The sequence below is a fragment of the Trypanosoma brucei genome, chromosome 9, assembly GCF_000002445.2.
Source record: "Trypanosoma brucei brucei TREU927 chromosome 9, whole genome shotgun sequence".
NCBI lineage: Eukaryota > Euglenozoa > Kinetoplastea > Trypanosomatida > Trypanosomatidae > Trypanosoma > Trypanosoma brucei.
The window spans coordinates 2479287-2504992 of NC_007282.1; the positions used below are offsets into that span (position 1 = coordinate 2479287).

General features: G+C 42.5%; 6 protein-coding genes and 4 pseudogenes across 6 annotated transcripts, besides 4 other annotated features; 6 read left to right on the top strand and 4 right to left on the bottom strand.

Moving 5' to 3' along the window:
- Positions 1–1297: 1297 nt before the first annotated feature.
- Tb09.244.2020 (nucleoside transport protein 1) lies at positions 1298–2746 on the bottom strand (the record flags this gene model as incomplete). The annotated part of the gene is made up of 1 exon (XM_822640.1): positions 1298–2746. The coding sequence occupies one exon, from the start codon at positions 2744–2746 to the stop codon at positions 1298–1300; it is 1449 nt and encodes a 482-aa protein (XP_827733.1).
- Positions 2747–4151: 1405 nt separating this feature from the next.
- Positions 4152–4172: a sequence feature (AT_rich).
- Positions 4173–4542: 370 nt separating this feature from the next.
- Positions 4543–4737, top strand: Tb09.v1.0860 (hypothetical protein, unlikely; the record flags this gene model as incomplete). Its single annotated transcript, XM_822641.1, has 1 exon — positions 4543–4737. One exon carries the CDS (start codon positions 4543–4545, stop codon positions 4735–4737), a length of 195 nt encoding a protein of 64 aa, XP_827734.1.
- Positions 4738–5708: 971 nt separating this feature from the next.
- On the bottom strand, positions 5709–6197 carry Tb09.244.2010 (annotated as a pseudogene).
- Positions 6198–7222: 1025 nt separating this feature from the next.
- On the bottom strand, positions 7223–7501 carry Tb09.244.2000 (hypothetical protein, unlikely; the record flags this gene model as incomplete). Its single annotated transcript, XM_822642.1, has 1 exon — positions 7223–7501. The coding sequence occupies one exon, from the start codon at positions 7499–7501 to the stop codon at positions 7223–7225; it is 279 nt and encodes a 92-aa protein (XP_827735.1).
- Positions 7502–8995: 1494 nt separating this feature from the next.
- Positions 8996–9025: a sequence feature (AT_rich).
- A 70-nt stretch (positions 9026–9095) lies between these two features.
- Tb09.244.1990 (hypothetical protein, unlikely) lies at positions 9096–9494 on the top strand (the record flags this gene model as incomplete). Its single annotated transcript, XM_822643.1, has 1 exon — positions 9096–9494. The coding sequence occupies one exon, from the start codon at positions 9096–9098 to the stop codon at positions 9492–9494; it is 399 nt and encodes a 132-aa protein (XP_827736.1).
- Positions 9495–12207: 2713 nt separating this feature from the next.
- On the top strand, positions 12208–13731 carry Tb09.244.1980 (annotated as a pseudogene).
- A 445-nt stretch (positions 13732–14176) lies between these two features.
- Positions 14177–14223: a microsatellite.
- Positions 14224–16059: 1836 nt separating this feature from the next.
- Positions 16060–16086: a sequence feature (AT_rich).
- Positions 16087–19518: 3432 nt separating this feature from the next.
- Positions 19519–19998, top strand: Tb09.244.1970 (annotated as a pseudogene).
- Positions 19999–20797: 799 nt separating this feature from the next.
- Tb09.244.1960 (hypothetical protein) lies at positions 20798–21103 on the top strand (the record flags this gene model as incomplete). Its single annotated transcript, XM_822644.1, has 1 exon — positions 20798–21103. The coding sequence occupies one exon, from the start codon at positions 20798–20800 to the stop codon at positions 21101–21103; it is 306 nt and encodes a 101-aa protein (XP_827737.1).
- Positions 21104–22747: 1644 nt separating this feature from the next.
- Positions 22748–23200, top strand: Tb09.244.1950 (hypothetical protein; the record flags this gene model as incomplete). The annotated part of the gene is made up of 1 exon (XM_822645.1): positions 22748–23200. One exon carries the CDS (start codon positions 22748–22750, stop codon positions 23198–23200), a length of 453 nt encoding a protein of 150 aa, XP_827738.1.
- A 1612-nt stretch (positions 23201–24812) lies between these two features.
- Positions 24813–25349, bottom strand: Tb09.244.1940 (annotated as a pseudogene).
- Positions 25350–25706: the final 357 nt, after the last annotated feature.

The following is a 25706-nucleotide window of genomic DNA, read 5'->3' on the forward strand; positions in this document are numbered from 1 at the left end:
GCAAACAAGGACGGAGGGAGCAGATTCACTAACACTACAGAAGTGATAAGCAAGGCAAAGGAAACGCGCGCTAGAACACTGTAGCCAAAGTTGGGATTCAAACACATTTCATTTTTCCACACGAGAAAATGTAGCACATAGTGGAGATTGCGCAACACCAAATACACTCCGCAGACGAGGGTCACAAAGCCTCACCCATATCCCAACCCTAAGGTTCAGCGTGCGGTTTTGGACCTCAGGAACTCTTTGGCTCCCCTTTATGAGAACAAATTATAAAAATTTGAGGGACCTGTGTGCAGTCAGCTGGCAGCATCCTCTGCAGATGTTGTGCTCCTCTGTTCCGTATTATGTGCACACTTGTTCGATACCAGCAAACTGCAAAAAGTTCTTTCTTTAGAGAGAAAGTGACGCCCCGTGGTGGAAAAATTCTGTTCAATGGGTTTCCACTGCAGGAAGGGAACTCGCAGTAGGCCGAACTCCAACTACGATACTGTGGTTGAAAGAGGGCGAAAGAGTGCCGCACACGTTCACATCATTTCAACTGGCACTGGCCGTGCGTGTGGTTACCTCAGCCTTCCTTTGTGCGGATAAACAGGCGGGGAAAAGAGAGAGACGCATGCCTACATTTGTCAGACCGCAAGGAAGTTGTCATGCAATTTGTGCAGTTTTGGAACCCGGGTGAAACAGAAGAAGAGAATTCAGCATACAAACATGTTACCATGATGCTCCTTTTCATACAACTCAAACAAAGCAGGCAACAGAAAATTAATCAGCATGTTTAGGTGATCGCGGTGCCGGACCAATGTCCCTCCGCGCAATTCATCGCGGCTTGTGAACGATGGGAACCATTGCGCCCTGCTTGTCCGCGTGAATGCAAAAAAAAAAGTTCACATGCCATTACAGAAAGCAGGCAGTTTTCGGGTTATGTACATATTTTTCTTAGGATAGAATGTTCAAAAATGTAATGAGCAATATTGTCAATGCCCCTTTATTTTTTCACGCGTTCACACGAAATTCCCACACCTGTTTAGTAAGGCTATTGATGCGCGTGGATAAAATGAAAGAAGGTGGAAACAGAAAAATATTGAGCATAATGTTCTTACTGCAAAAAAAAAATGTAGCTTGGCGGGCTGAAATCATCCTTACTGCACTTTACCCTTTCTTAACGTCTCCAATGAAATTATTACCTAATGTCTCTTACCTTCAAGTTTCCTATTGCTTAAGCTGATGTTAGTTATATTGTGCCTTTAGAATTTGTCCTAAAGTGTTAGGCGGCGGTGTCAAAATCCAAGTAACATTACTGTGACTCATCTTTCGGGAGAGCCGAATTGACACCCAGGGCACACATACATCCAGCAAAGATACCAAACAGCAGTGAACTAACGGCCCAGTTGGCTGCTAGAGAACGTTCGCCAGCGGTCGTCAGCGAACCAGTACGCGGCGCGTAGACTCCCGCTAGACCCCCCACGTAGCCATACGTGAGCGACCAGAGGAAGCAAAGAATATAAGGGAATGTCGTGCCCTTAATCACACTGTATGCGCAAAGCACAATTGGAATGACGAGCAACAAACGCGCAAACGTCCCAATCACCACAAAGAGCGGTGATGCGTGCAGAGTCTTGAACTGAACGAAAAGGCGCGCCACAAAATCTCCCAAGTTAAACATCATCGGAATGATCACCATATACCAGCCGTTGTCATCCGGCCCCAGTTTGACAGCAAAGAATACACCAGGGTAGATGAGGAAGGCGGTAAAGAACGCAATAAAGCACACGGCTAACATGGGCCAAACACGCCTGAACACAGACAACGCACTCGCCTTCAACATCTGTTGCGAGTTCGTGATATTCTCAACCTGGTCCGTGTCCCTCATCGTGTCAGGGTCTACAGTGGAAGTCATCACGTTGCTCTTGCCCGCGTTGCAATCCGCTTTCAAATCGTCATCCTGGTCGGCCGGACCCTTTCCTAAGCTACTCGGTTCATTATCATCTCCAGCGTCATCACCTTCAACAGCATTCCCTTTCCTCGCCGCGTAACGAAAGTCTGCTGTATACTTCATGGCGTAAGGGTTCTTCCTCAGCAGCAGCAGAAGACCACAAGAAATCGACTGCATAATCATGACCAACCCAAAGTATATGCGTGACTGAGTGAGCCTACTCGCGACGCGGTCTTCTGTACGCTTGAAGTTACTCTCCGTGGAAGCTTTAATAACAATCGCAAACGTCGACGTGATAACACCACACACTGAAACACCCCACACGTACGCACTCAAAAACTTCGTTGGAAAGGGACCGGCAAGTGCAACGGCACCGGAGCTGCAAAGTGCAGTGGAAGCTCCGTTTATCAAACCAATCAGTATAATGGTTACCCTGGCACCGGTTTCCGTTGTTTTTCCGATGGTAACCATCATCACAGAAAATACTAAGATAATCGGAAAGACAAGACCAATATAGAGGCGAAGGGTTATGGGAATCCGCTTTCCAAAGTTTGTGAGCATCAGTGACACTACCAAACACTCCACAATAAACGTCGTCGCAAGATAGTACGTGAAGACATTTTTCCAGAAAAATTTCTGCTCTTCCGTCTCCAGCTTGATGTTCTCGCCATCCTTGGCCGCGAAAAGGTAGAACTGGAGGAAGAACTCCAGGAACGACAAGACCGTGTTCGACACCACCATCACCGACATCCCAAAACACATGAAGGTGATATAGGCAAGGAGTTCATGCACAGAACCGAAGCCAAGCATCCTTCCAATTTCAGCCAGCACACCTTTGAGTAACAACTAACCTTCTACGAAGCAAGGTGAAAGGGCAAGAAAAATGGTCATACATGTCGATATTACCATTTATCACATTAGCATGCCTCTCCTAAAGAAAAAAAACGTTTCAAGCATTAGACACAAAGCGTTCCCCCCGTGTATACGCTTAACGACCGTTAACTTTGAAGTTTTACCCACGATCGCACGTGTAATCCTCGGGAATTTTAGTCAACCTTTCTAACAAATATCGGTACTCACAATTCATATTGCTTAAGTCCTCTAAACGCTCTCTTCGACTACAACTCATTTTACATTTGGTAAAACTGTAGGGAAAATTACACATGATACTAAAATATTTGTTAAATCATCGGTATTAATGAAAAAAAAAATTAAGACAAGTATATTGAAAGACACATATATGTATAGAGTAGGGGTAGGCGTATACTGTGAATATACCCTGGACAACAAGTCTTTACTTTCTTAAAGTTTTGTGTCCCTTTCCCCCACCCCAGCACACACCACCCTTGTGCGCAGCCATTTCAGCCATTTGACGTTTCTCTTGTGTTCTGTCCCTTCAGTAGGTCCCCCTTCCACATCCACATACACCTGCAGTCCCCTCTGCTAATGTTTGCCCACACGCAACCGTTGTAAAAGTGGGAGGTTTAATTGCACCAACACTCTCGCTTGAAAGATTCACTAGCAGGAAGAAATATCGAGCCCCAGACCGTTACCATTTCCACTCATGTCCTGTAACTCTTTCTCAGAAATACAAGTGCCTCGAACGTACGTGCCTTCAGTGCTTCTAACTCCACATACCGCCATCACAACCACCACCCCCAACTCCTCTGTAACCTTTTCGCAGATACTCAGAAATAAATCTTCAGGTGCTGACGCTCTATCCACATGTGTTATCTTCACCAGCTTGGGGCATTCTCTGCGACACAGCACTTCCAGCTTCTTGTGATTTCCCCCAAAATATTTGATACTCAGCAGTTATTTCCGTTAGGTTCAGCCAGAGTTTCCTTAAATTTGGCAGATTGCACATCATTTTCAACCCCTTGGTAACCTTGGTGGAGCCCCTCAACGACAATTTTTTTGAGGGTGGCCATTTTTTTTTTTTTGAGATAGTTACTTGTGCTTCTTATACGCACTTATAAAACACACCGGTGTTAGGTCTCGATCTTCTCGCGTTTTCGTTGACTGACCGAGTGACTGTATTCCTTTCCATGCATTGCTCTGTGAGGTGAAGTCCCCTTGTTGTTGTAGCGCGAGGGTAACGCATGAAGCGGTGAGTTTTTTTTAATCGTTTTTATACCAACGAGGAATGCAACTTTACGTTTGTATTCATCAGCACATGGGCGGATTATACCAACTTCATTCGAGTTACCCCATCTTTATATATATATATATATTTCGCTACGTGTGAGCAACCTCCGAAATTTGAGGGTTCTTTGGATATGTGATAGCTTCAAATGCGCTATTACTAACGTGGACTAATTTTACCTAGGATCGTAGTTTTTTTTTTGATTTCCCCCCCCCCCTGCGTTTCTAGCCCCACTTACCCTCACAACTCCTTCAGTCCATCACACTCAAGTAAATGAGCAGATGACTCGTCCCGGCGCCCAGTTGTCAATTTGCTTCAAACGTTCTTCCAACCCCGGCAGTGCACCATCCTTATTTTGCATACACAAGTTATCAGGCATTTCCTCACCCACCCCCTTATCAAATGTGCGGTTACACCTGAAACGGCTTCTTTCTGTCTTGTTATTGTTGTTTTAAGCAAAATGTACGCCTATGTTTTCTGTTGTATTGCTTTCCCAGTGCTTGATGGAATCCAATGCTCCAAAACAACGTACGGAAACACCCTACACCGCTTTACAGTGTTTTGGGACGGTGGACAGATTCTTTCTTGCAAAAATATTCGTATAAAGAGTATTATTACTATTTCCCCCCGAGTGCCCCTGTGGAACTGTGTGTGATTACTGCATGGTAGTCGCCTGCTAATTAATGACAGGATTACCAATTTCCCAGAGGGGGCGCGGAGTCGTAACTACATTGTGGAAAAAGTACTAACCCGTAAAAATACGGTAGGAGAGATGATCAGCACCGCAGTGTTTTGTACGGGTATCCAAACTTCCGAAGACCTTTGCATTCCCTGGGAATTTTGTTAACTACCCAAAACCACAGGTGGGTGAAGGGAAAAAAAAAACAGACTCACATACCCAAGCCGTTTTATACCTTTGTTATATTACTTTGTGCCACAGGCAAAACGTTAGTTACAAGCCATTGTTACCTTTTCCATCAATTACATCATTGTGGTATCAGCAGTCTGCAATTAATTTTCCTGAAGCGCACTGTCTGAATTTTCGTTTGCCAGCGCCTATTAAAGCGGTGCTATAACACCGGCACCGCGTACGGCTATACGTAGCGGCATTCGAGAGCCTTGTTTTTTGTTCACGGGTTTGACAGGGCTGGACACTCACATAAATTCTTTAATTAAAGCATAAGGTGCTTTGCGTCCTCGTTGATTTCGTTAGACAGTGGACGCGACATATTCCCCATGTACTTCACAGCAAAAAACATCATTTCGCCAGGCGCCTCCGTGAATATCAGCGATGGCACCACAAACACACACGCACACACAGAGACAGAACACTCCACAGTCGCTTGTATAACTTGGGGTCAAGTGGTCAAGTGGGTGGAATGCACTCGCTGTCTTCCTCCACATATTGTTCCTTAAATCGCTGACAGAAATTATTAAGCGCAATTTTGTCCACCTCGTGATGCAGGAAGTGCTGCTGGAGCTCGCAAGCAATCTGTATGGTGGCAAACTGGCTCTTATCCGTTGTCATGAGCGAATTCTCAACAGCTTTAACTTCGGTGCATTCGGACTTGACGATCAGTGAGCGGATCACTTCGGTGATGTGTCGCAACGGCATCGGGCATCAGCTCAGGGTGTCCAGCTCCCAATGTCAGTGAGCATAATTGTCACGGGTTTTATTGGCCCCTTCGACTCACAGTCGTTACCACGACTGTAGCGCAACAACCGAATCTGCACCACCAACAGCACTTCCACAAGCATCAGCGTAATGACAGACACAATAATAAAACCTGTGAGCTGCGCAACAGTGAGTTTGTCTCCGTCAGAATCGAAATCCTTTATAGTCGGTGTAACTGGGGACGTAAGCGGCGGCAGTGAAGGGTTCAAAACGCGTGCTACGAACCAAAGGGAAATGCGCATCGCGCCACAATTTAACAAAAAAAACTCTCTCTTCAGTACCTTCACGACTGCACTTGAACAAGACACAGATGCGTCACGTGCGAAAAACAAGGAGAGATGCCGCATCCTCAAGCGTATACCGTACGCTGCAGAGCAGAAGACGTTTATACGTTCCATACTTCTGTTCGCTGTGGGGTGAACACAGTCCATATTGTACATGAAAAACGTCCGTGTCAACTGAATCTCTGTGATAATGCGATTATTTAACGCGTAAACCGCGCTGAAACATAGAGAGGATTTTCATAGTGACGACGCCTCTTCCCTGGAAAAGTCTTAGGTCAGCAACACTCAAAGGGATATCCGACATGACATTCGCCTGCACGCCACTGCTAAATTGAGATAAACCTAAAACCGAAGGGGCCGTGATTTTGAGCGCATCCAATGGCACCAGTCTTGTGTTGCTTAGTCATTTCCACAAATGGAAGCGTTACGCATGGCATCACACGACGCTCGAGTTACAAAAGTTGTGCAATGTCAACCCATTGCTCACAGCGCAATAATTCAATAAAACCACTTCAACTATTAATTATCGCTTTTCCAAGCCATAGCACAAACGAGCAAGTCACATAATTTTTTTTGAGCACCTCACCCAACACAGCCATCGGTGGACTTCTTGATATCTGTTTGTGCACTGTGCTCACTCTCACACGAGTGGTGTGTCCAGAGCGACTGATGCACCTCCCCCCCCCCCTCCTCCGTCATGACAGGGGTGGAAAATATCAACCTCTTGGAGCCCCCTCTCTGTATTTCAAATTAACGCTAGATAGCATCCTTGTCCACCTTCCCAATAACAAAGAAAAACAATAACGACCCGACCAAGCACTCTTGACGCGTGCACCATACCACAATAAAATGGTTTCCTGAGGAAGCCTGTTTGGTCACACGGTCGTGTGGTTCTTAGGCAAAATATTCACCTCTGAAGAAAGACTGTGGAAGCCTTCTTTCCATTGGACAGGAAACACAAGTGAGTAATAATTATTGCACTATTGCTCGCCAGCAGCAGTGCGTACGTTTCGTTATATTTCCGAATGAATCAAAATACTTCTCAAAGTCATTCGTACACAGAGAACAAGCAGACCATCGAGCTCATGGCAACAAGTATTTCCATGAGAGCAGAAAAATCCTGACAAAGAACAAGCACCAGTCCCCAACCCAAAACTGAGCGACAAAATAGTGTACAACAGTCAGCCAGAAAGGGGGGGGGCAGTTGCAGCCGGATTACCAGCGCGGCGTTGACTATTAGATACTCCTTGTGCAGAGAAAAGGCAAAAAAGCTGTGATTGGCACTCCGCAGGTGACATTAAGCGAATACCGTATTTGAGTTCCATCACATAAGCTACATCAGACCACGAAAATATGAAATACGCAGCTCCCAGTTGCATCAAGGAACCGCTAACATCACTCCAATCACGCCCCATCCTCAAATGTGTTTGTGTGAATGGCGTCAAATCGATGGCATCCATGGTATATGTGCAATCCCATCCGAAGTAAAAATAATAATTCGGAACATCTACATTTATTTGTTTAAAATTTAGAAGGACATTCCGTTCTACTGCTACGACAGTAGCTATCGATACTACACGCTGCGCTAAACTATTAAACAGTGTAACACACGTCAAAGTAATAGAAAGTGTTCTCTCACGCACCTACCTTTCACCAGAGAAATGTGACGTCCCGCAGCTGCTCGTGTGAAGACAACATATCGCATTCAGCTTCTAAAGCTGAAGGGATGGAGCGAAAACGACCTGACCGCTTGCCTTCTCACCTACTCCACCGTGATATTTTAGAAAATAAAAATGTTCATAAGTATTGTTAGCGCACACAAAAACTGCGTGCGACAACGAGCATCGGGAGAATAATATTAAAAATACTGCATCGAATCCATGAGACTTTGAACAGAAACATCACACTACTTTGTTGTCGTTCAACCGGACTCGAAGTCAGTTTCGTTTCACAACGCATCCATGACCCAATAGATGAGTATCATACCTGGCATTCACGATGATGTTTCCACACTCCTAATACTGCCGCAGTATTTTGGTCTTTGTATCCACCTGCGAATCAATTGAAAATAGCATACATCCAGAATTATGAAGATGATAAGGTACAGTTGATATACACTATTCCTTCTTAACGTGAGGGTGACTGTGTTCACACTAGGCGTCACATGACTACCCTGCAACTCTCAGGTGCGAAGTGGCGCTGTTACCAACACGCAAAAAAAAAAACTCTCAACAGACGGTCTCATTCCTTCCTTTCAGAGAGAAGATGTGTCGGCTGTTGTTGAACTGTTTCAAGTATATGACACCTAAGAGCACATTGAATTGGCACCTAATTTTTTCCTCGTAATATCCGATGGAGGCAGTCACCGTAGACATGATATGAAAAACGCAGACACGTAACACCAAGAATGCCGTTGCACCGGTGAGCGAACTTTTACGATCACCAAACTGCACCTGTGGCTTAGACCATAAAATTCAAAGGTGCTACATATTTTTAGAAGCTTTAAATACGATGCAAAGTGGAAGAATCGTTGCTTCCTACCGCTGGTTGGTAAAGCCGCATTACTGAATTTATCACGAGTAACGCACAGTAACTGCTACCTCATACACTTAAGGGGAGCAGTACATATGATCCTCCCTCCTGAGTATTCGCTATGAATAACCACAGTAACGCCTGCTTCATTAGGTGATTGTCTCTGGTACCAACGGCCAGTGCACTATGATAAGCCAAATGATTCGTCAAATGGTTGGTAACATTTCATCTGCGTTCCTTTACATCGTCAGCACAATGCATACATGCTGTTGCAAAACACTGTATGCGTAAGAGCAGTCACCGAATACATCACAACTTGAAGGTATAATAATAAGCATATGCATTTACCGAGGTACTACATCTGTCATCCCTTTGTTTGACATAGCACAGTAAATACTGCTGAACAATCCAGGAGCACAAAGAAAAATTTTTTAAAAATAGTATTTTTTTTTCCAGGCTCAGCAGACATTAATATCATTTGCATGCCACACACATTTGTAAGAATGTCACACCCACATGTATATGTTTATCAAAAACACAAAGATGAAAGAGGATAGCAGAGCCACATCCATCAGTCGCTATTCCAGTGGTCATAAAATAACTACATACGATAAGAGTCTATCTCCAATGCATCTTATCGAAAGTTCAACTGTACCCACTAGGCAACTGCAAGCACAGAAAAGAGGGAAGTGGCACAAAGCCGAAGATGCGCCCGTGCAGCAGCCTCAGACAACCGTTACTTATGCAATGCAACACAAAAAAGCTTCTCCTAGCTTGATGGAGCAGAGAACACTTTTAGTCCAAACTAATATAGGCAGAAAAAAAAAAAAGCAATGTACGAACTCAATAATACACACCAAACAGCGACCCAACACAAAATGCAAGACATACATAAAGCCACCGAAGCTGATGGCAGGTTGAAACGTCATATGCTTCGTTTTGTTTTTCTTTTATCACCTCTTAGAGGCCCGTAAAATATCCATCCACTTGAATAGAACCACATGATAACATGAACTCACGCAGGAGAAGTTTCAGACACTTTTGCATATTTGAATATCCACATGAGATTATTCGCACCAACAGGAGTCAACAAGTTTCCCACTAAACGCCATGCCGCAAGTGCGAGCAGACGCTACGAGTGCCCCGTAGAGAAGTGCCTTTGCACGTTGCAACGTGCAACACTTTGTATTCCTACAAATGGGAATAGAGAAGGTTATAGTATTTAAAAAGTAGGTCTCGGATAATGCTACTTCCACCTCGGGTTGTATTCAGTGAATTGCTCCTAAGATATTTGCAACGACATGAACAAACAAGTGGTTCGGACCCTACCCACACCGTTCTACAATATGCCTAAATTAGTTTGTCCATCAATTTCCTCTCGCGGACTGCATATTCACCCTCATCTTGCATGTTTCAACACTCGTACCTTCACTTTCAGTACGCTACTGTGTCTCTTGTATCTTTTATGCATTTTTTATCATTTATGGGTAGACTTCGTGTGAGTTTAAGGTTTAAAAAATTGCTTCTTTTTCCATTTTTTCCTTATGCTAAATTCAGCGCATCGCCCATATCATGAAGAACTCGCAGGAATGTCACGCATCTAAAATGTGTACCACACGCAAAACATGGAGCAATACATGCCTGCCGAACCACAATCGTAACGTTGTTGTAATCCGTTTGTAAAGGACAATGTTGTTGTGAGTGTAGAGGTGTGGCATGACGTTGATAAGGAGACTTTAGAATCTAATGACCCCTTATTTATTTGTCCGTTTTTTAGATGATCCTCCAGTTTCCGCACTATTGATCCAGGTGATTTAGTGGTAACATATTAGCCGCGCTAGCCTTCACACGCACAGGCTTCCCCTGCATCTGTCAGTCTCTTCTATTGCTACTGTGTATGTGCGTCGTGGGGTCCCTCATTGTGATATTCAAGCCAAAAAAAAAAAAAAAAGCGCCGAACACCTGAATACTAACTGTCAGCATTAATGCAATCACCATCCATCACTTTGTCTACATTAACAAAGTTGCTCCGATTATGAACCAGCACCGAAAGCACGAGCAGTGTCAGCCACTGTCACAACAGTTAGATCACATGAGCATAACCCGTTGAACTCAGCAAAAGCCAAAAAAAAAGGGTCAGACCGCCGCCTGGACAAAGGAGACGACGCCAGAAACTGAGAGACGGTGATGGAGCGCCTGCGTTTTTTTTTTTTAAATCCTCGGCAGAGGCGCCCATTAACCGTGTCTTCATGTTCTTCGAGGCCCTTCTCACAGATCATGAAGCTCAAAATATGGCAAAATCCCTTCACGACCTCCTCCTAAGGAATCCCAACTCGGCGCAACAAGCAACCGGCTACTCGCGCGCTCACCATGCAGAGCGAAGGCCCTTTTAGCGCTTCCTGCGAGTCGTGGCAATGGCAATTCCAATTTGTTACAGCGAACGTCGTAACCTTTGTGAAAGCAACACTCCATTCGGCCGCTTGAACGTTAAACTACGTGAGTTGCAGCGCTTCGTGATATCGCAGTGACGGGAACTGAAGGCGGTGTGAGGGAAGCTACCGAAGAAAAAGCTCTCAAATGACGTCACGGGCCGCCGGGAACGGTGGACGTTTGAGACCGAAGTGAGCCTTGTGCCATCGTTGGTTGACGTGGGGCCGTTTGCGGTTCGTCCTTATGGCAAACCGGTCATGAGCCTTCTGTTCAAATAGTTTTCAACGCAGCCCGGTGGTTGTGGGGTCACGCTGTGCGGAGGTGTAACTTGTCTTCACCCTCGGCTGGCTGGGGAAAAGCGGGGGCGGAAAGCCGTGTGTTGAGAGTGTTCTCGTCTTTGTGGTTCTTTTGCCCTCTCCGCGATGGTGCTGCAGTCCGTCGTTTTCCGGAGACTGTTTGCTTGGGGACGTGCGCTTGTCGATGCCTTTTTACTGTTTGTAGGATCCGGAGTGCTAAAAGTACTGTTTGTGCCTGCGTGTTAGGGGTGGAGAGTCGCCTGAGCTTTGCGCAGTGCGCGGCGCGGCAGCATGCGGAGAGTATGTAGGCAGCGGGGTAACGAGCAGTGTTGAGTGTGTTGGTGGCAAAATGCCGGCAGGTAAAAAGTGTCAAAAACGTGTGTTGGTGTGCCGGGTGTGTTCAAATATATTTGGTGTTGACGTTAATCTTTTTCCTTACTAACCACCATTTTCATATTGTTGTTTTTTTACTTGCTCCCCTCAGTCGGCATGGATCCACGTTCGGGAGTGTACGGCTTAATTTCGAGCGGTTTCGACATCTGCATTTGTAAGCTCATTTGGCGATGGTAAACAGGGCGCGCAGCAGTAGCAAAAGGGCCAAGTGATGAGTAATGAGTCTGAAGAATAATGAGCGGATGACTGCGCAAAGAAGTGAGGAAGCGAATATCCTCTTTTGCGATGCGGAGGTGAAAGTGGAAGGAAGCGATGATAAGATAGTGACGAATAGCATAGAGGTGGCGGGGAACTAGAGAATCAGATCATCAGGCGGTCTTGCGAAAGAAAAAGGACAAAAGTAGGACGCCAGAAGGTCTACACAATTATAGTGGTAAACACTCGGGAGGAGGTGCAGGAAAGAAGAGGGGTTTGCGGGAGGGAGCGGAGGTTAGGAACCCGCGTTGCAGCTGCTGATGAGATTCGTTGCCGGGTGCTACTTCATTTTTGTGCGACTATTACCGACGGTTTTACGCTGCTGTGAACAACACTGAGAAAATTGGTGGCGTGTGGTCCCGTGGAAAAGAAACTCGTGGAATATATTATTTACCTCCACTCTTCCACCAACCACGGCCTCAGGTACTGAATTTGGAGGGCGGAGATGTCTCTGACTCAGTACTTGAGAGGATCTCCAAAACAAAGTCGCTGCAGTCACTTAACTTGTCAAAATGTTGTCGTATAACCGACATATCAGCATTATCATCCCTCCCGACACTGGAAGAACTGAATATTAGCCGTTCTATAATAATTAAAAGTGGTTGGGAGGCACTCGGCAAGTTGACTCGGCTACGCGTGGCAATTATTTCCTTAAGTGATGTTGCTAACGAAGGAATATGTCTCCTCAGCGGGTGCAAATATCTCAGAAATTTGCAACCGATCCGGTGTTACGTTTTGTCCAACATTGAGGCGGTAAACAACATCAATTCACTGGAGGAGCTCACCGTTGAGAATTGTGTGGACATTAAGGAAGGTCTGCTCAAGGTTGGAATGCTACCAAGGCTACGGGTACTGGCGTTGAGGCACGTAAAACTCAGTTTTTTTCTCTCAGTTAACTAGGAGAGAGAAAATCACTGGTGAAACTCACTATCAAAGGATCTAAGGAACTCTGCGACATCAAACTTATTTCCAACATTGCAACACTTAGGGAATTGAAAGTCGCCTATTGTGACAGATTATTAAACGACGTAGGGGATCTTAGGAAACTGCTATGGCTTAATGTACTGAGACTCCGCTATTTCAAGGTGGGAAATAGCTGTTTTGAGAGTGTCTGCACCATGCGCTCGTTGAAATCACTTGACGTCGCCTACTCAAAGAAATTAACAGATATATCTCATATATCAAACCTTACGGCACTGGAGGAATTGAATCTGAGCGGATGTTACCTCATAATTTCAGGCTGGGAAGCACTAAGCGAATCACCACGACTTCGTGTGCTCAACTTGGAATCCGCCAGAGTTACGACGCGTTACGATGGACATTATATCAGCAGATGCAAATCCCTCGTCACACTCAACCTTGAATCGTGTTATATGACCGATGCTTCATGTCTTGCTATTATCAAGACACTGGAGGAGTTGCATATAGGGAAATCCAAAGAGCTAACGCAGGGGTTTAGTGCACTTTTCACTCTTCTGAGGTTGCGCATTCTTAACCTGATTTGTTCTCTCATTACAGATGAAGATCTCAGGGAAATTCAACCACCCCATACCATTGAGGAACTCAATCTTTCTTATTGTGAAGAGCTCAATGATATTACACCACTTGGGAGAATAAAATCAATTAAAAAATTGCATCTCCGTCAGAGACATGATGTCAGAAGGCCCACAGAAGGATTCAGAAGTCTTTTGGAATTGCCATGTCTTTCTTGGGTTGACCTAGACAACGTGTGTGGTTGGTCTGATGTTTCTTGTGAACTGAGAAAAAGGAGGGTACATACCTAATAATATTTGATCCATTGTTTCACTTTGTATAATTGGAACCACTTATTTCTGAGAATACGCTACTAAATTTAACAGCCAGTTCGAGTAGCTATTTACTGTAGGCACTATTACTCAAACAGATACCAGTAACAATTCATACGGATGATATTGTATGTTACACTATCTTAAATACGAGAAATACGAGGATCTCATTACAGTTATTTAAGCGCTTCGTATTTTACTAGGTCATACCAATCATATATTGTGAAGAATAAAGAACAGTTAGGAAAGTGTGTGTAAGTATGCACAAGGCTTTTTTCTCAATGGAAATTTGTATTTTAGTTGTAAGCGTAGTAATTATTGTATTACGCTCATTTATACTACAACCATGTCAAATGAATATCTCATTTCTTGTATGTTTTTCTGTTTTTACAGCCACATACTCTCACCCAAATGTCGAATGAAATATTACCGTTATTATTATTATTATTTCTATCGTTCTTATTGTTATTACATGAAACACAACATTCACATTTAATTTTTAATCATAGCCACACCTGAAAAGTAAAAGCACTCAACATTCTACAGTACTGTATACCTGTCAATGATATGAGGAGGTGAAGTTTATATACCATTAAAGTATAGTGAATATATTTCATTATTCTTATTATTATTATTTGTTTTACTGAAAGAAATGACGGAATGACTTTACAATAAATTATATCAGAGCAGCATGTTGTGCACCAAGTTGTTACATGGGAGAGTGTTTTGAAACACATTACGTGTCTTGCAATCCTTTTTCACATTTGCTGCTGGCAGATATATATTCTCAAACAGTGCGATTGAATATTCTCGTTTCATTAAAATATTTTAACTTGTTGTATTTGTTTGGTTTTGTAATAACATAATTTGTTTTATTACATTTCCTTTCAGAATTATTTGTGCCAAACTTTCGTGAAGATGTCATACATTCTGAATACCCTTGCGCAGCAAAGGGTAGCGTACCACATTAATTCATTAACATTTGTGCTACATGTGCATGGGAAAGTGTATTAAGCATTTCACTGGTTTTGGGAAATATTATTTTCTTTCTTACAACATGATGCCTCAGAAGAACTGAAGGCGAGAGCAAATCCTTTCATTGATTTTATTTTCCTTTTCTTACCGTATCCGTATATGTTTATGACTTTCCAAAAAACACTGCTGAGGTAAATTATGTATTTCTTCATATTTAATTTTTATTTGACAATAACGAGCAAAGGGATTTCCTCCTCACACACTTAAATTAATTAGACACTGCTGTTAGCTGATAAGTTACAGACAGCCGCACATTTAAGTTACACAAATCCACACCGATTCGAAATAGTAAAATATCAAATGTTATGTATTTATTTATTTGAGAAAAAAAAAAAGAGACGAAAAGCAGCGCTGCATCTGAAAGGAGATGCATGTGAAATCGAAGAACAACTGTCATTTGAATATCATATCCGCAAATTGTTTCGCTTACATTATTAGCAGTAAATGCTTACGGAACTTGGGAGGTGAATGACTACTGAAATTAAAAGGTTGAGGACGCACTGCGATGACACATGAGAAAAACATTGGTGGGATTTTTATATATTGGAAAGTGGAGTGGCTTTAAGGTGTTTTGCATGATGCTTAGTTGGAGATTGAAATACTTCATGAGATAGTGAAAGACTGTTATGATACAGGAATCTTTTCGTTTACTAATTTCAAGAGCACTCCCGCGACGCACTTTTTTTCGGTTTACATTGCAAGAGGTGGCATGATATTTGCAACCGCTTATTTCTTATTTATTTTTTCGAGTTTATATAAGTGTGGTTTGGTGACGTGGACAATTTCAGTCTGCAACTGATGTGGCAATTCAATAATTATCAATGAAGTTTGGGGAGTGTGTTCCAAATAATGATATTATGTGTATGAGCGAAGCGTTTATCTCCTATTACTAAAACACGCAGTGCTAAGCATAATTTGATTAGGTTGTCATACAACTTTGAAGAATTGCACAGAGTTTACAGGAGGGTGCGGAAACGTTTAAGGTATTACGTCTCATATCAGATATGAATTGGCCTTTCGCCAAAAATAAAAAGAAAGATGCCGTAGGGAAATATTCATTCAGGCGATTTGCACGTGTGGAACCTTGTAAAGAGTGAAGGAAAATTACAGCCTGTCATATGTGAAGGTATTTATCACACGCGTTTATCTAACTGCAATCGGTAACCCTGGAACTTGCAACTCTCGGAATTTGGGTTCTTTTTATCCTCTACAAGTTACTGCATTGTGATGCAGAATAGTTGCTTGTTTTTTGCGCATCTATATGGTATTCCCATTTATATTATTATTATTTTTTTTTTTGATAAATCAATTGACGCACGCGTAGGCACAATTAAACAGTAGAGATAGAGGGAATAGTTTCAAAGGCTATGAAGGGAATTGCCATCTCACATGCGAGGTTATATTATTTTTTAATCTCATTATAAAGGCCTGGAACCCATCAGTGACTTCAGCTGGAAACTGGCAAAACATTCTCACCATCACTTCTGAGGAGCAAATCTCCTTTGCATAAGTATGGCAAATGACTCATCGTGGCGCTGGTTTCCAATATTTCGTGTTTTCTGCTGGGAAATAAACACCTTGGAGAAACTAAAATTACAAGAGCCTTCCTGTTATCGACCTGTATTTTCAAGGAAAAACCGCTACATGACGGAGGGTCGCCCCCCTGAATCATACGGCAGTAATGGGCGGAAACTCCTGCAGTCAAGTCACCACTACGAGCATTACTGTCCAGTGGCTGATGTTGTTGACACGGTTGTGCTCAGGAAAAAAAGGTGTAACTTCACATTAAGACAACAATTTCAAAGGTACCGTATGGAAATCTCTTGCTCTCTTCCCGAATATTAGGTGGCTTAGCCTGGGTTTAAAATGTGTCGTGATGTATCGTTGTGCAATGTTACAGAAATTAAGTAAGTAATAGAGGGAAAGCTGTCGCTTCACTTGTTCAAATGCATGTAAGAGAGCGTAATGGACATTAACTTCCCAGTCTAACCGGATGCGGTGCTAAAATGAAAAAATATGCATGAAGAAACGAAAATATAAAGGCATTGGAATGCGGCCAGATGACTATATTGCTATTATCCTTATGCTTTCTCACATGGCTACCGGATATATCGCTTCTTTATCACTTATAATATGAGAAATTGTCCACGGAGTTTGTGAGGGTACTGAAGTGTAGAAAAAGAAACTCATTGAATGATATCAGGAGAATACGAGTTGAAGTCTTCGGGATGTGATAAAAAGTAAAGTGGTGGTAAATGCATGAAACGGAAAGTAGAGAAATAATGTGTAAGACACTTTCAAAAAAAGTGTAAAATACTTCTGATAGAGTAAGAAATCGTACAGCGTATTTTTTACAAGCTCCACGCAGACATAATCCTGAGAGAATAACAACAGCAAATACGAAGAGAAAGAATTTATTTACTTATGAATATGAAATAAGAAATATGAATATTCCATTTATTATTCCTTGAATGTGCAGTCGCCTGACTGAGTGTTGGAAACATGGATTCTAAAGAATACATATAGTATTTAAATGAAATGTAAGTGCAGTATCCTTCCCAAATGATCCTTAATAATTACACTTACATTATTATCGTTTTTCATTGTCCTCTACTTTACTTATTACTGTCATTATCCCACATTCCATAGGTGTATATATATACACAACATCCCCTTTTATTTGCTTCCCCCATGCCTCACTCTGTTTCTGTTTTCTTTATGCAACTATTTTGGAGCTGCTTCCGATGTGCCACTGCAGAATGAAAAAATGCTCATTGGAACAAATGCATGAGTTTGCATATAAATATCACACATAATTTATTTTATATTCCGAGTGTTTGCAATATAATGGAAAACATGGAAAGGAAATGAATCAATGAATATGCGCCGCAGTTGTAAAAGGTTTGTGCTACTATTGTGCTTGCTTGTCTCAAAAACTCCTTCCCAATTGTTTGGTATGAAGCAAATTGTTGTAGCAGCTTAAATGAGAAAAAAGATACATAGTCCACTCTGTTTGTTCCAACAGCAATTTATCCTTTTTCAAAATGCTTCACACCCAATACCAGAGAAAATTTACCTCTTTTTTTCTTGTCAGTACTGACATTCCTTCTTCGCAACGTACTCTGTAGAATTGGAAGTTTGAAACAATTGAAGGGACCTCCGCACACTCACGGAATGGCATCTGTTTTGCCTTCATAATGATAGTTTCATTCCTCCGCGGGTTGTGGCGTGATATCCTCCGCTTCTCCTCTTTGTTCCAGTTTTCGCGGTATTGGAGTCCATTCCCCCTCCCTTCATTCTTCCAATTAAATTATAAAGGTATCAAATGAAAGGGCTTTGAGGGCACTCGGCATTGACGAAAACACTACGAAGTTATTATTCCCGATAGAATTTATTCGTGAAGTGTAAGATACAAAGGAGGCCAAGTAGAGAAAATAATACAACCCAAAATGTCAGGGAACACGGGTATTTATTAGGAATAAACGTAGAACCAACATGCGCAGGCATGATACAGCAAAGACAACAATTTCGGCTAACATTTGTGTGCATGTTCAACTTTTACAACTGGAGAAATATTCACTACTAAAGTTTTCTCACAGTTGTAATGATAACAATGCGTGAAAACACAGATACACGCTTCTCAAATGCATGATACAACCAGAGGTGTAAATAGCTCAAATGGTAGGATTCTCGACACATGTGGAAACGAATTAACTCAACTAGCAATATTTTAGTTATATCGAAGCCTTACCACAATCGGTTCAGCTAAAATACTTCAAACGAGTCCTTCAAAAACCCTGTTTGTTGATGCTTTTATTTATTTTATTCTGATGCCTGGTGAGCATATTTGGCTGCGATTGATTACTGCTGCACATGTTGGATGTGCGAAATCTTTCTCTAAATTCACAGAAATATATATCGTACCGTCTTTCATTTTGCTACTCCCTTACATTCTCACCAAACATACATAGATGATACCATAGTCATCATAGCTATTGAGGAAACTGATACCTTGGTCTTACATTGCCCTGATCGTGGCCGAAACTTGCAACTTGATTTATCGTGCCTTCCGCTATCCATGCTGGAAGTTGTGTTGTGTAATATTTTCCCTCCGAGTTATGAGGTGTGATAACTGTCAGTCCTTCAGTTGTGCCCTACCAATCGAATCCATCAGCACTATTTTATTGCATCTCCTCATTCACTTCCCCCTTTACACAGACATATTTCTACCATTAAAAGTTAAAATGTGACTCATAAGCGATGATGAGACCACACCGGGTTGTTTTGCAATTACCTCAGTAGCACCACATGAAAGCGAAGTGTTGGCTTTGCATTGCCCTTCTGTGCCAATAGTCGAAAACAGAAATATAGCGAGGAATGTTTGTTATTATTTGGAATCCTTTTATTGAGTGTGACTTTGGAATCGTAACATAATTGAAATAAACAGAGAATGTGCCATCCCTCCCTTCCCATTAATTTTCTAAATGTGCTGAGAGGAGATGAAAAGTGTTTTCAGTGTTTGAAGTTTTGACATTTCAGTGGCATAATACTTCAAGTTAGTGGAAATAAAATTGCATACCCAATGCCATTATGATGCAAATACATTCAACTGACAGCATTCAATCATCTCATTGCCAAACTTTGTTTCAACTCTCAGAAATAATATTTTTAGTAGAAAACGGCTACCAAACATAAGTAATGGGAACTACTACATCAGGAAACCAGGAATGAAAGCGACAACGCATCTCAACTCCTGAGCAGTCAGAAGCTTTAAGGGAACCATCAACTACTGAACAAAATAAACTCACCACCGTTACAATCACCGAAGAGACGCGCGACGCCAGAAATGATGAAACTGTGGTATCATTACTGAATGAGCATGAGAAATTGATTAAACAAACGAAACGGCTGGAAAGCAGTGTGAAGGCACTTAAATGTTTCATGAGTAATCTCACAGCTATGAGTGGCGAAAGGCAAGGTGGTGTGTGTGATGGCACCGAATGCATACGTGCGGTAACGTTGTATAATGCTGCTGATAATGCCTTCAGTGACGAAGGACTACATGAAGGTGCTCTTTCCTCACTCTGTGGTCGCATTCTAGCTGAGAAATTAACCATCACAATGTCAGAAGGTGAGAAATTTGACTTACAAGGAGTCAGTGAGCTAAAGCAGTTGGAAGAGTTACGCATTGAATATCCACGTGGGCAAAGGTTCTCTACTAAAACTGTTTGCATCGTCCAAGCTGATAAAGGAGGTGAAGGTGTTATCAACTGGAGAAACGGTAGTTCGCGAAGAGATTAACTGCGAGAACTTAAAGGTCATATTTACTCTAACTCAATAGCTGCTTCCAATGATAAGGCAAATTTTCAACATGGTGAAAGGGGTTCACAATTTCACTACTCTTTGGACCTGAGAAACCAGCTAAAGATGTTGAATCATCTGGACTGCCGATGCCAATCAGTACCGTATGCGAACTCTTCGGAAAAACGGCACTTAGGGGAGTCAAAAAACTGTGTGCGAGAGCTGCGGCAGCTACAATAGTCAGGTTTCCAACCATGAAGACGCAGCTCTAATTCTGTTTTAGAATTTCTGAGTGCTATCGGATCGAAGGAAAACAGTTCCTGAATTGCAGCAGTGCTTATAAACTCTTTGATGAGGCTTAATTGGGTTGGTCGCAGCTGCGTTGCTCGAGGGTTGGGGTGGTTCAAAGTAGATATCACATCCAACATGGTGGATAAGCAACTTCCCGCCTCACTGAACAAAAAAGATCATGACAACGACTATAGAGTTCGACGAACGTGGGATTGACGCGTGGGTTTCTTCGGGTGTCGGCGTTAGGCCGCATCCTATTTAGAGCGATGTAACGTTGAGCACGGAACTAAGTAAGAACAGAGGATCCAACGATAGTTTATTTCCCAGGAATCCGATTCTCAAAGCGAAGGATTCGGACGTAAACAAACTGGGAGGTGCGCCGCAGCGGAGAAATAATGCTTGCGCGACAGCCGCTAAGATGCTATACGTAAGCGCTGGAGAAGACGGGGCACACGGCACTTGGATTGGGCATCTGGAAACCACAAGGCCTTATGTTGACGAGGAAAAATGGCCAACGATGCCAAGACCCAAAAGCCCCCGGGCCACACTGCACCCATTAAAAGAAGTATTGAAGCATGCTCACCAAACGACAAAATCAGAAAGAACAAGAATAGAGAGGCTTAAAGCAGCAGTTTTAGCTGAACGGTGCTCCGCGGAAGAAAGCGCCTACAGTCTTCCACCCCGGAATCGTCCACGAAAAGATAAACTACGGTGTCGCTCCTAGGAGATTCTCATGTCTCTACCTGAAAGGGGGGAAGACGGAAAGCGCGAAAGCTGAAGCAGTGCAAATCATTGCTGGGGTTTCCTCAGACTCGAACAAACAAGACATGCTCAAAAAAGCACGACTGATATTTGTTTGAAAAGCGGCAAGCAAGAGGGCGACGGAATATTACATGCAATGAAGCGCCAAAAGGGGGCGCTTTTCAAGCATAATAAGCCGGCGATAGTCGCGAAACAACCCAATACTTGAATGGCTGAATTCAGTGGAGGGATGGTGCTCCGACACCAAAAATCAAGGTGTACTCCACACTTAAAGCTCCTTGGACATTGGCTCCAGAGTGTACACAAATTTGCCATACGTGGGTGGGTATAAAAGCAAACGCAAAAGACAAATGGAGGAGGGCTCATACGCCGAAAAAAATAGGGATATTCAGCAAGAAGGACTGAAACGTTTCAACAAATGAACTGGTGAGTTTAGGCAGTTAGTCCACTGCAGAAACGATAATCATCGGCAACATGGAAGAATACAGGATTAAAGGGACACCTGAATATTGGGATGCAGTCATCGTGCAGAAGCAATGCTAATGGAAAAGGTGCTGAATACGCTACTGGAAACAATGAAAGACAGAGTTTAGCGGAGGATTGAATCGCGGGCTGTGTATGGAAGGGTGGTTTTCACAGTCAGTAAAAAGAATGCGGTGATTTCTATGCAGCTTATTTTCTTCCACCACGTTGTTTGGAAAGACAGCGCAATAGCAGATGAGATTGCAGTGGAAGAATCAACTGCAGAAAGACACACCTAATATATAAAGTTGATATTTTGGTGGGAGACATAAAGCAGAAGCGCAACAAAAGAACATGCTGTGCTCGAAGCTGGATTGGGGCGAAATACGCACAGGAGAAACTTTCTAGGCCCCATCGAGTCTCTACTAAAGAAGCGATCGCATGCCGGAATAAAAGAAATCTCGCCCTTTAACAATTTCATATTCACACCCCAGAAACAATTTGGCTAGACCGGTGGAACAGCCTCGTTCCCTGATAAGTGTTTCAGCAAATATCGGTTGTACGACAGCCAAATTGATATTGTTGAAAAAAAGAAACAATATCCCGGAGAGCTTACCAATGAATTAAAAACGCTATTGATAGCCCCCAAGGCTAAGGCAGAGAGAGGTTTGCGATCCAGTGATAGGCACAGAATGTAACTTCATCGTCCACTGATAAGGATAGACCATGAGTGACGTAGTTAAGGTACACGAGTGGGCAGAAGTGGCAGACGCATGGGAAGGCTTTAAAAGATGCTGTGAAATCCCTCGTGTGCGCCACGGATGCTATCAATGTGTTTTGTGTGAGTGTGGCACTCCCCGGAAATGTGAGAAACTTTAAAAAACATATAGACAGACGTGAGAAAGAAAGCATAGTATGAAGAAAGAACAGAAAATAGGCCAAGAAAAACAGGTGTCATCGAGGAGAGTGTAACAAAATGCTCACTAAACCAGGAAAAGCGCCAACAACATGACTAAACTTCTCTATTTCATTCAGCTACAAACATGAAGAAAGAACTCCGCATGGAAAAAATGTGAGGACGAAATACCAAAGTCATTAGAACGTTCGCAGCCAAGTGAAAAAATGAGAGATTCAGCTCAGTGCCATGTTCGTCCGTCATTTCAAAGAAGTATCTTCGGAGGTTTTGGTTTATAAGGAGCATGACGTCGGCGGGCGTTCTGGAAGGAAGGAAAAAGGGGAAGGAAGTTCCCAACTAAATAAGAAAAGAGACCTAGAAACCGTACATTCGTTTACCTCGGCGTCCTACACCGCAAACGCTGGGAAGGGAAAGGACACCAACGGGAGCTGCGGAGCAGCGTACAGGCCAATACAAGAAATCACAGCGGCTAGTCCCCAATTTCTAAAACTTCTAAACCAAATAAAACAGTTCCCATCACCGAAGGCGCCCGCGCATAAGGAAAGAACGAGGCTGCAACAACAAATGACAACCATTCATCACACTATTCTCCATTTTACCATCCGGAAGAAGTGCAGCACCGCATTCACCATGCTTCAGTATTACCAAACAAAGAATGACATTGCCAATATGCTCACATGATGGCCAAACACAAACATTTCCAAAACAGGAAAGCCCAGTAAAAAAAAACCATTTAAAATAAAAAACAAACTGTAACGCAACAACGTCATACTAAAAGGGAAACAATATATTCGAATCAATAATTATAATAGTCGAAATAAATAGTTAACACAAACATAAATACAAAAAAATCATTTAAAATAATAGAGCAAACAAACATAATTACGCACCACTATGTTATTTTCTTTTTCCAACAGCATTGCAATCAAACTATTTACGGCAACATTCCGCCAATTTTAGATGCTGGTACACAATGTTCCTCACGGCGTATTGTTGTGCAAAACAGTGTTACCATGCAATTCGCAACCTTTTTGTACTCAAAAAACACGCCTTTCTGTACAACATGCTCCATGCGGGATAATTGATGCACAAAATGTGCATTTTGTGCCATAATAGAAAATGCAATAGTAGGCAATAAGGCGTATTTGATGTATGGGCTTCGATTTCGTATCTATTTTTGCTTAAACCACTTTGCTGTTGTTCGGTGAAAGGTGTCGAGGACAACTGGGGTTACAATTGGTGCCGCTTTTGAGTGGTATAGAGGAGAAAAGCCACCGCTGAATACGCTTGTCTCAAGTTCTGCTTACCGCAGGTGTTACCGGCCGTGCCCGATTGTTTCCGTTGGCCATCTTCGTGTGCTTTGTTACTAGAAACTTCATATCTGCATCTGTTCACAGTTTCTGGCCAAACTTCGTTTTCCATCTACAAAGTTATCCCTATCTTGCCCATGGAGCTTTCTGATAAACTGAAAGCACATATCTTTTCTATGAATTAGCATCCCTTCGCGAACTTACTACTAAACATTTGGTTTCCGCCATCACATTAAAAACCGCAGTGTCAACCATTTTCGGTGTTACATTTATACATTCTTGAGTTATTTACGGCAAATAATCTCCTCTCGTGTCATTTTTCTCTTTCTGCTATAATTTCACGCACTCTCTTGTTCTATTCTATATTTCTATTTCTTTAGTTTTAATCTTCTGTTTTTATCACTGCAAATATCATCTCGACTTCTTTGGCTTCTGCACTGGATTCTCTCTTTCCCTCATATCATTGCATATAATAATACCAATCATCATGTTTGTGCTTGAAGTTGCGCGCATTCCATCTCCCTTTACCTCGATCCTCCTCACTCACTTACTGTCCCACTTACCCACTTTCACTCATTGAACTCTTTTAACTCTTGTAACTCTTATAACTCTCCTAAGTGTTTTATTTTCCCTATTACTTAGGTCTTTAAAACCTCAATTCTTATAATATTGCTTCTATTGTTATAATGCCCTCAACCACTGTTACCATTACTATAGCCATAACCCTTAAATACTCTCAATACTCATAATATCAACAAATAATAAAAATAGACCATATTAGAATAGCACTCATTTTTCATTCCATATTATTACAGTGCCTTGCTCCTATAGGCCACGATCATAACAAAACTACGTATTTTTCATATTCTCAAAAATTTATAAATCTTCACATTTTCATGAAAAAGTGTTAAAATATAGTAAAATCTCATAAAATAGGAATTTTCATAAATTTTCATGAAATTGCGTAAAAATCCTTAAAATGCTTATATTGCTACGAAAAGCACAATGGAAGCAACAGTCAGAGAAAACTTCTTATTGACAAGAAAACTGGAATCTTTGCAAGTGTTTTCAATCCATCCACAAACAGCTTTGTCACCTGAATTTACATTCTTGTTTTCCGCTTCGCATTCCTCCTTCTTATTATGCTTGGAGCACCTTGACTCAGTTTTCTCGCCTTTCCCATCTTATTTCAGTGTCTGGTGTGCCGCTTTTGTTGACTCCCCCTTATCCAATTTGCACTTCTTTTTGCCACCTTCTTCTTCAACTTTGCATGGGGGTTTGCATTCATCTCCTGTTCCTTTTGCTTCGCAAGTTGCGTCTGTTTCGGTGACTTTTGTTCTCGCTATCTGGGACTTGGTTTGAGCGCCGGCTACATTCTTTTGTAGGTTGGTTTTTTTTTCCCTCGCGCAACCGTCAGGACCATGCAGTTGGTACACACCTGATGGTAAGGAGGAAATGCATTTATGCACACCACACCACGAGGACGCGGTGATAGCGTGGAATTCAACGCTGGAGACCGGCGTTCCTACTCACTAAAAGACCCTGTTTTTTTTTTTTGAAGAATTGATACCCACAAGTTGGCGACCGCATGTGCGCGTTTCTAGGGAAGCGGTCTCCATTTGACGCCCGTTCGATCCCTCCCACGTTGCGTGAACCATGTTTACCATATCTTTCCGCCTCCCCGGATGGAGATTTTATCAGGGATTTTGGTTCCCCACCTGAGCATGGCACTGAACCGTGGTGGAAAACTAAGTAATGGTTCTCTCCCCACGGAGCGGTCGCACCATATCCGGTGTTGCGGCCGCTGTTTGGATGGAACATTTGACTTCCCAGTTTATTTCTCTTCTGGTACTGGATCCTGGCGCCATATTGAAGCA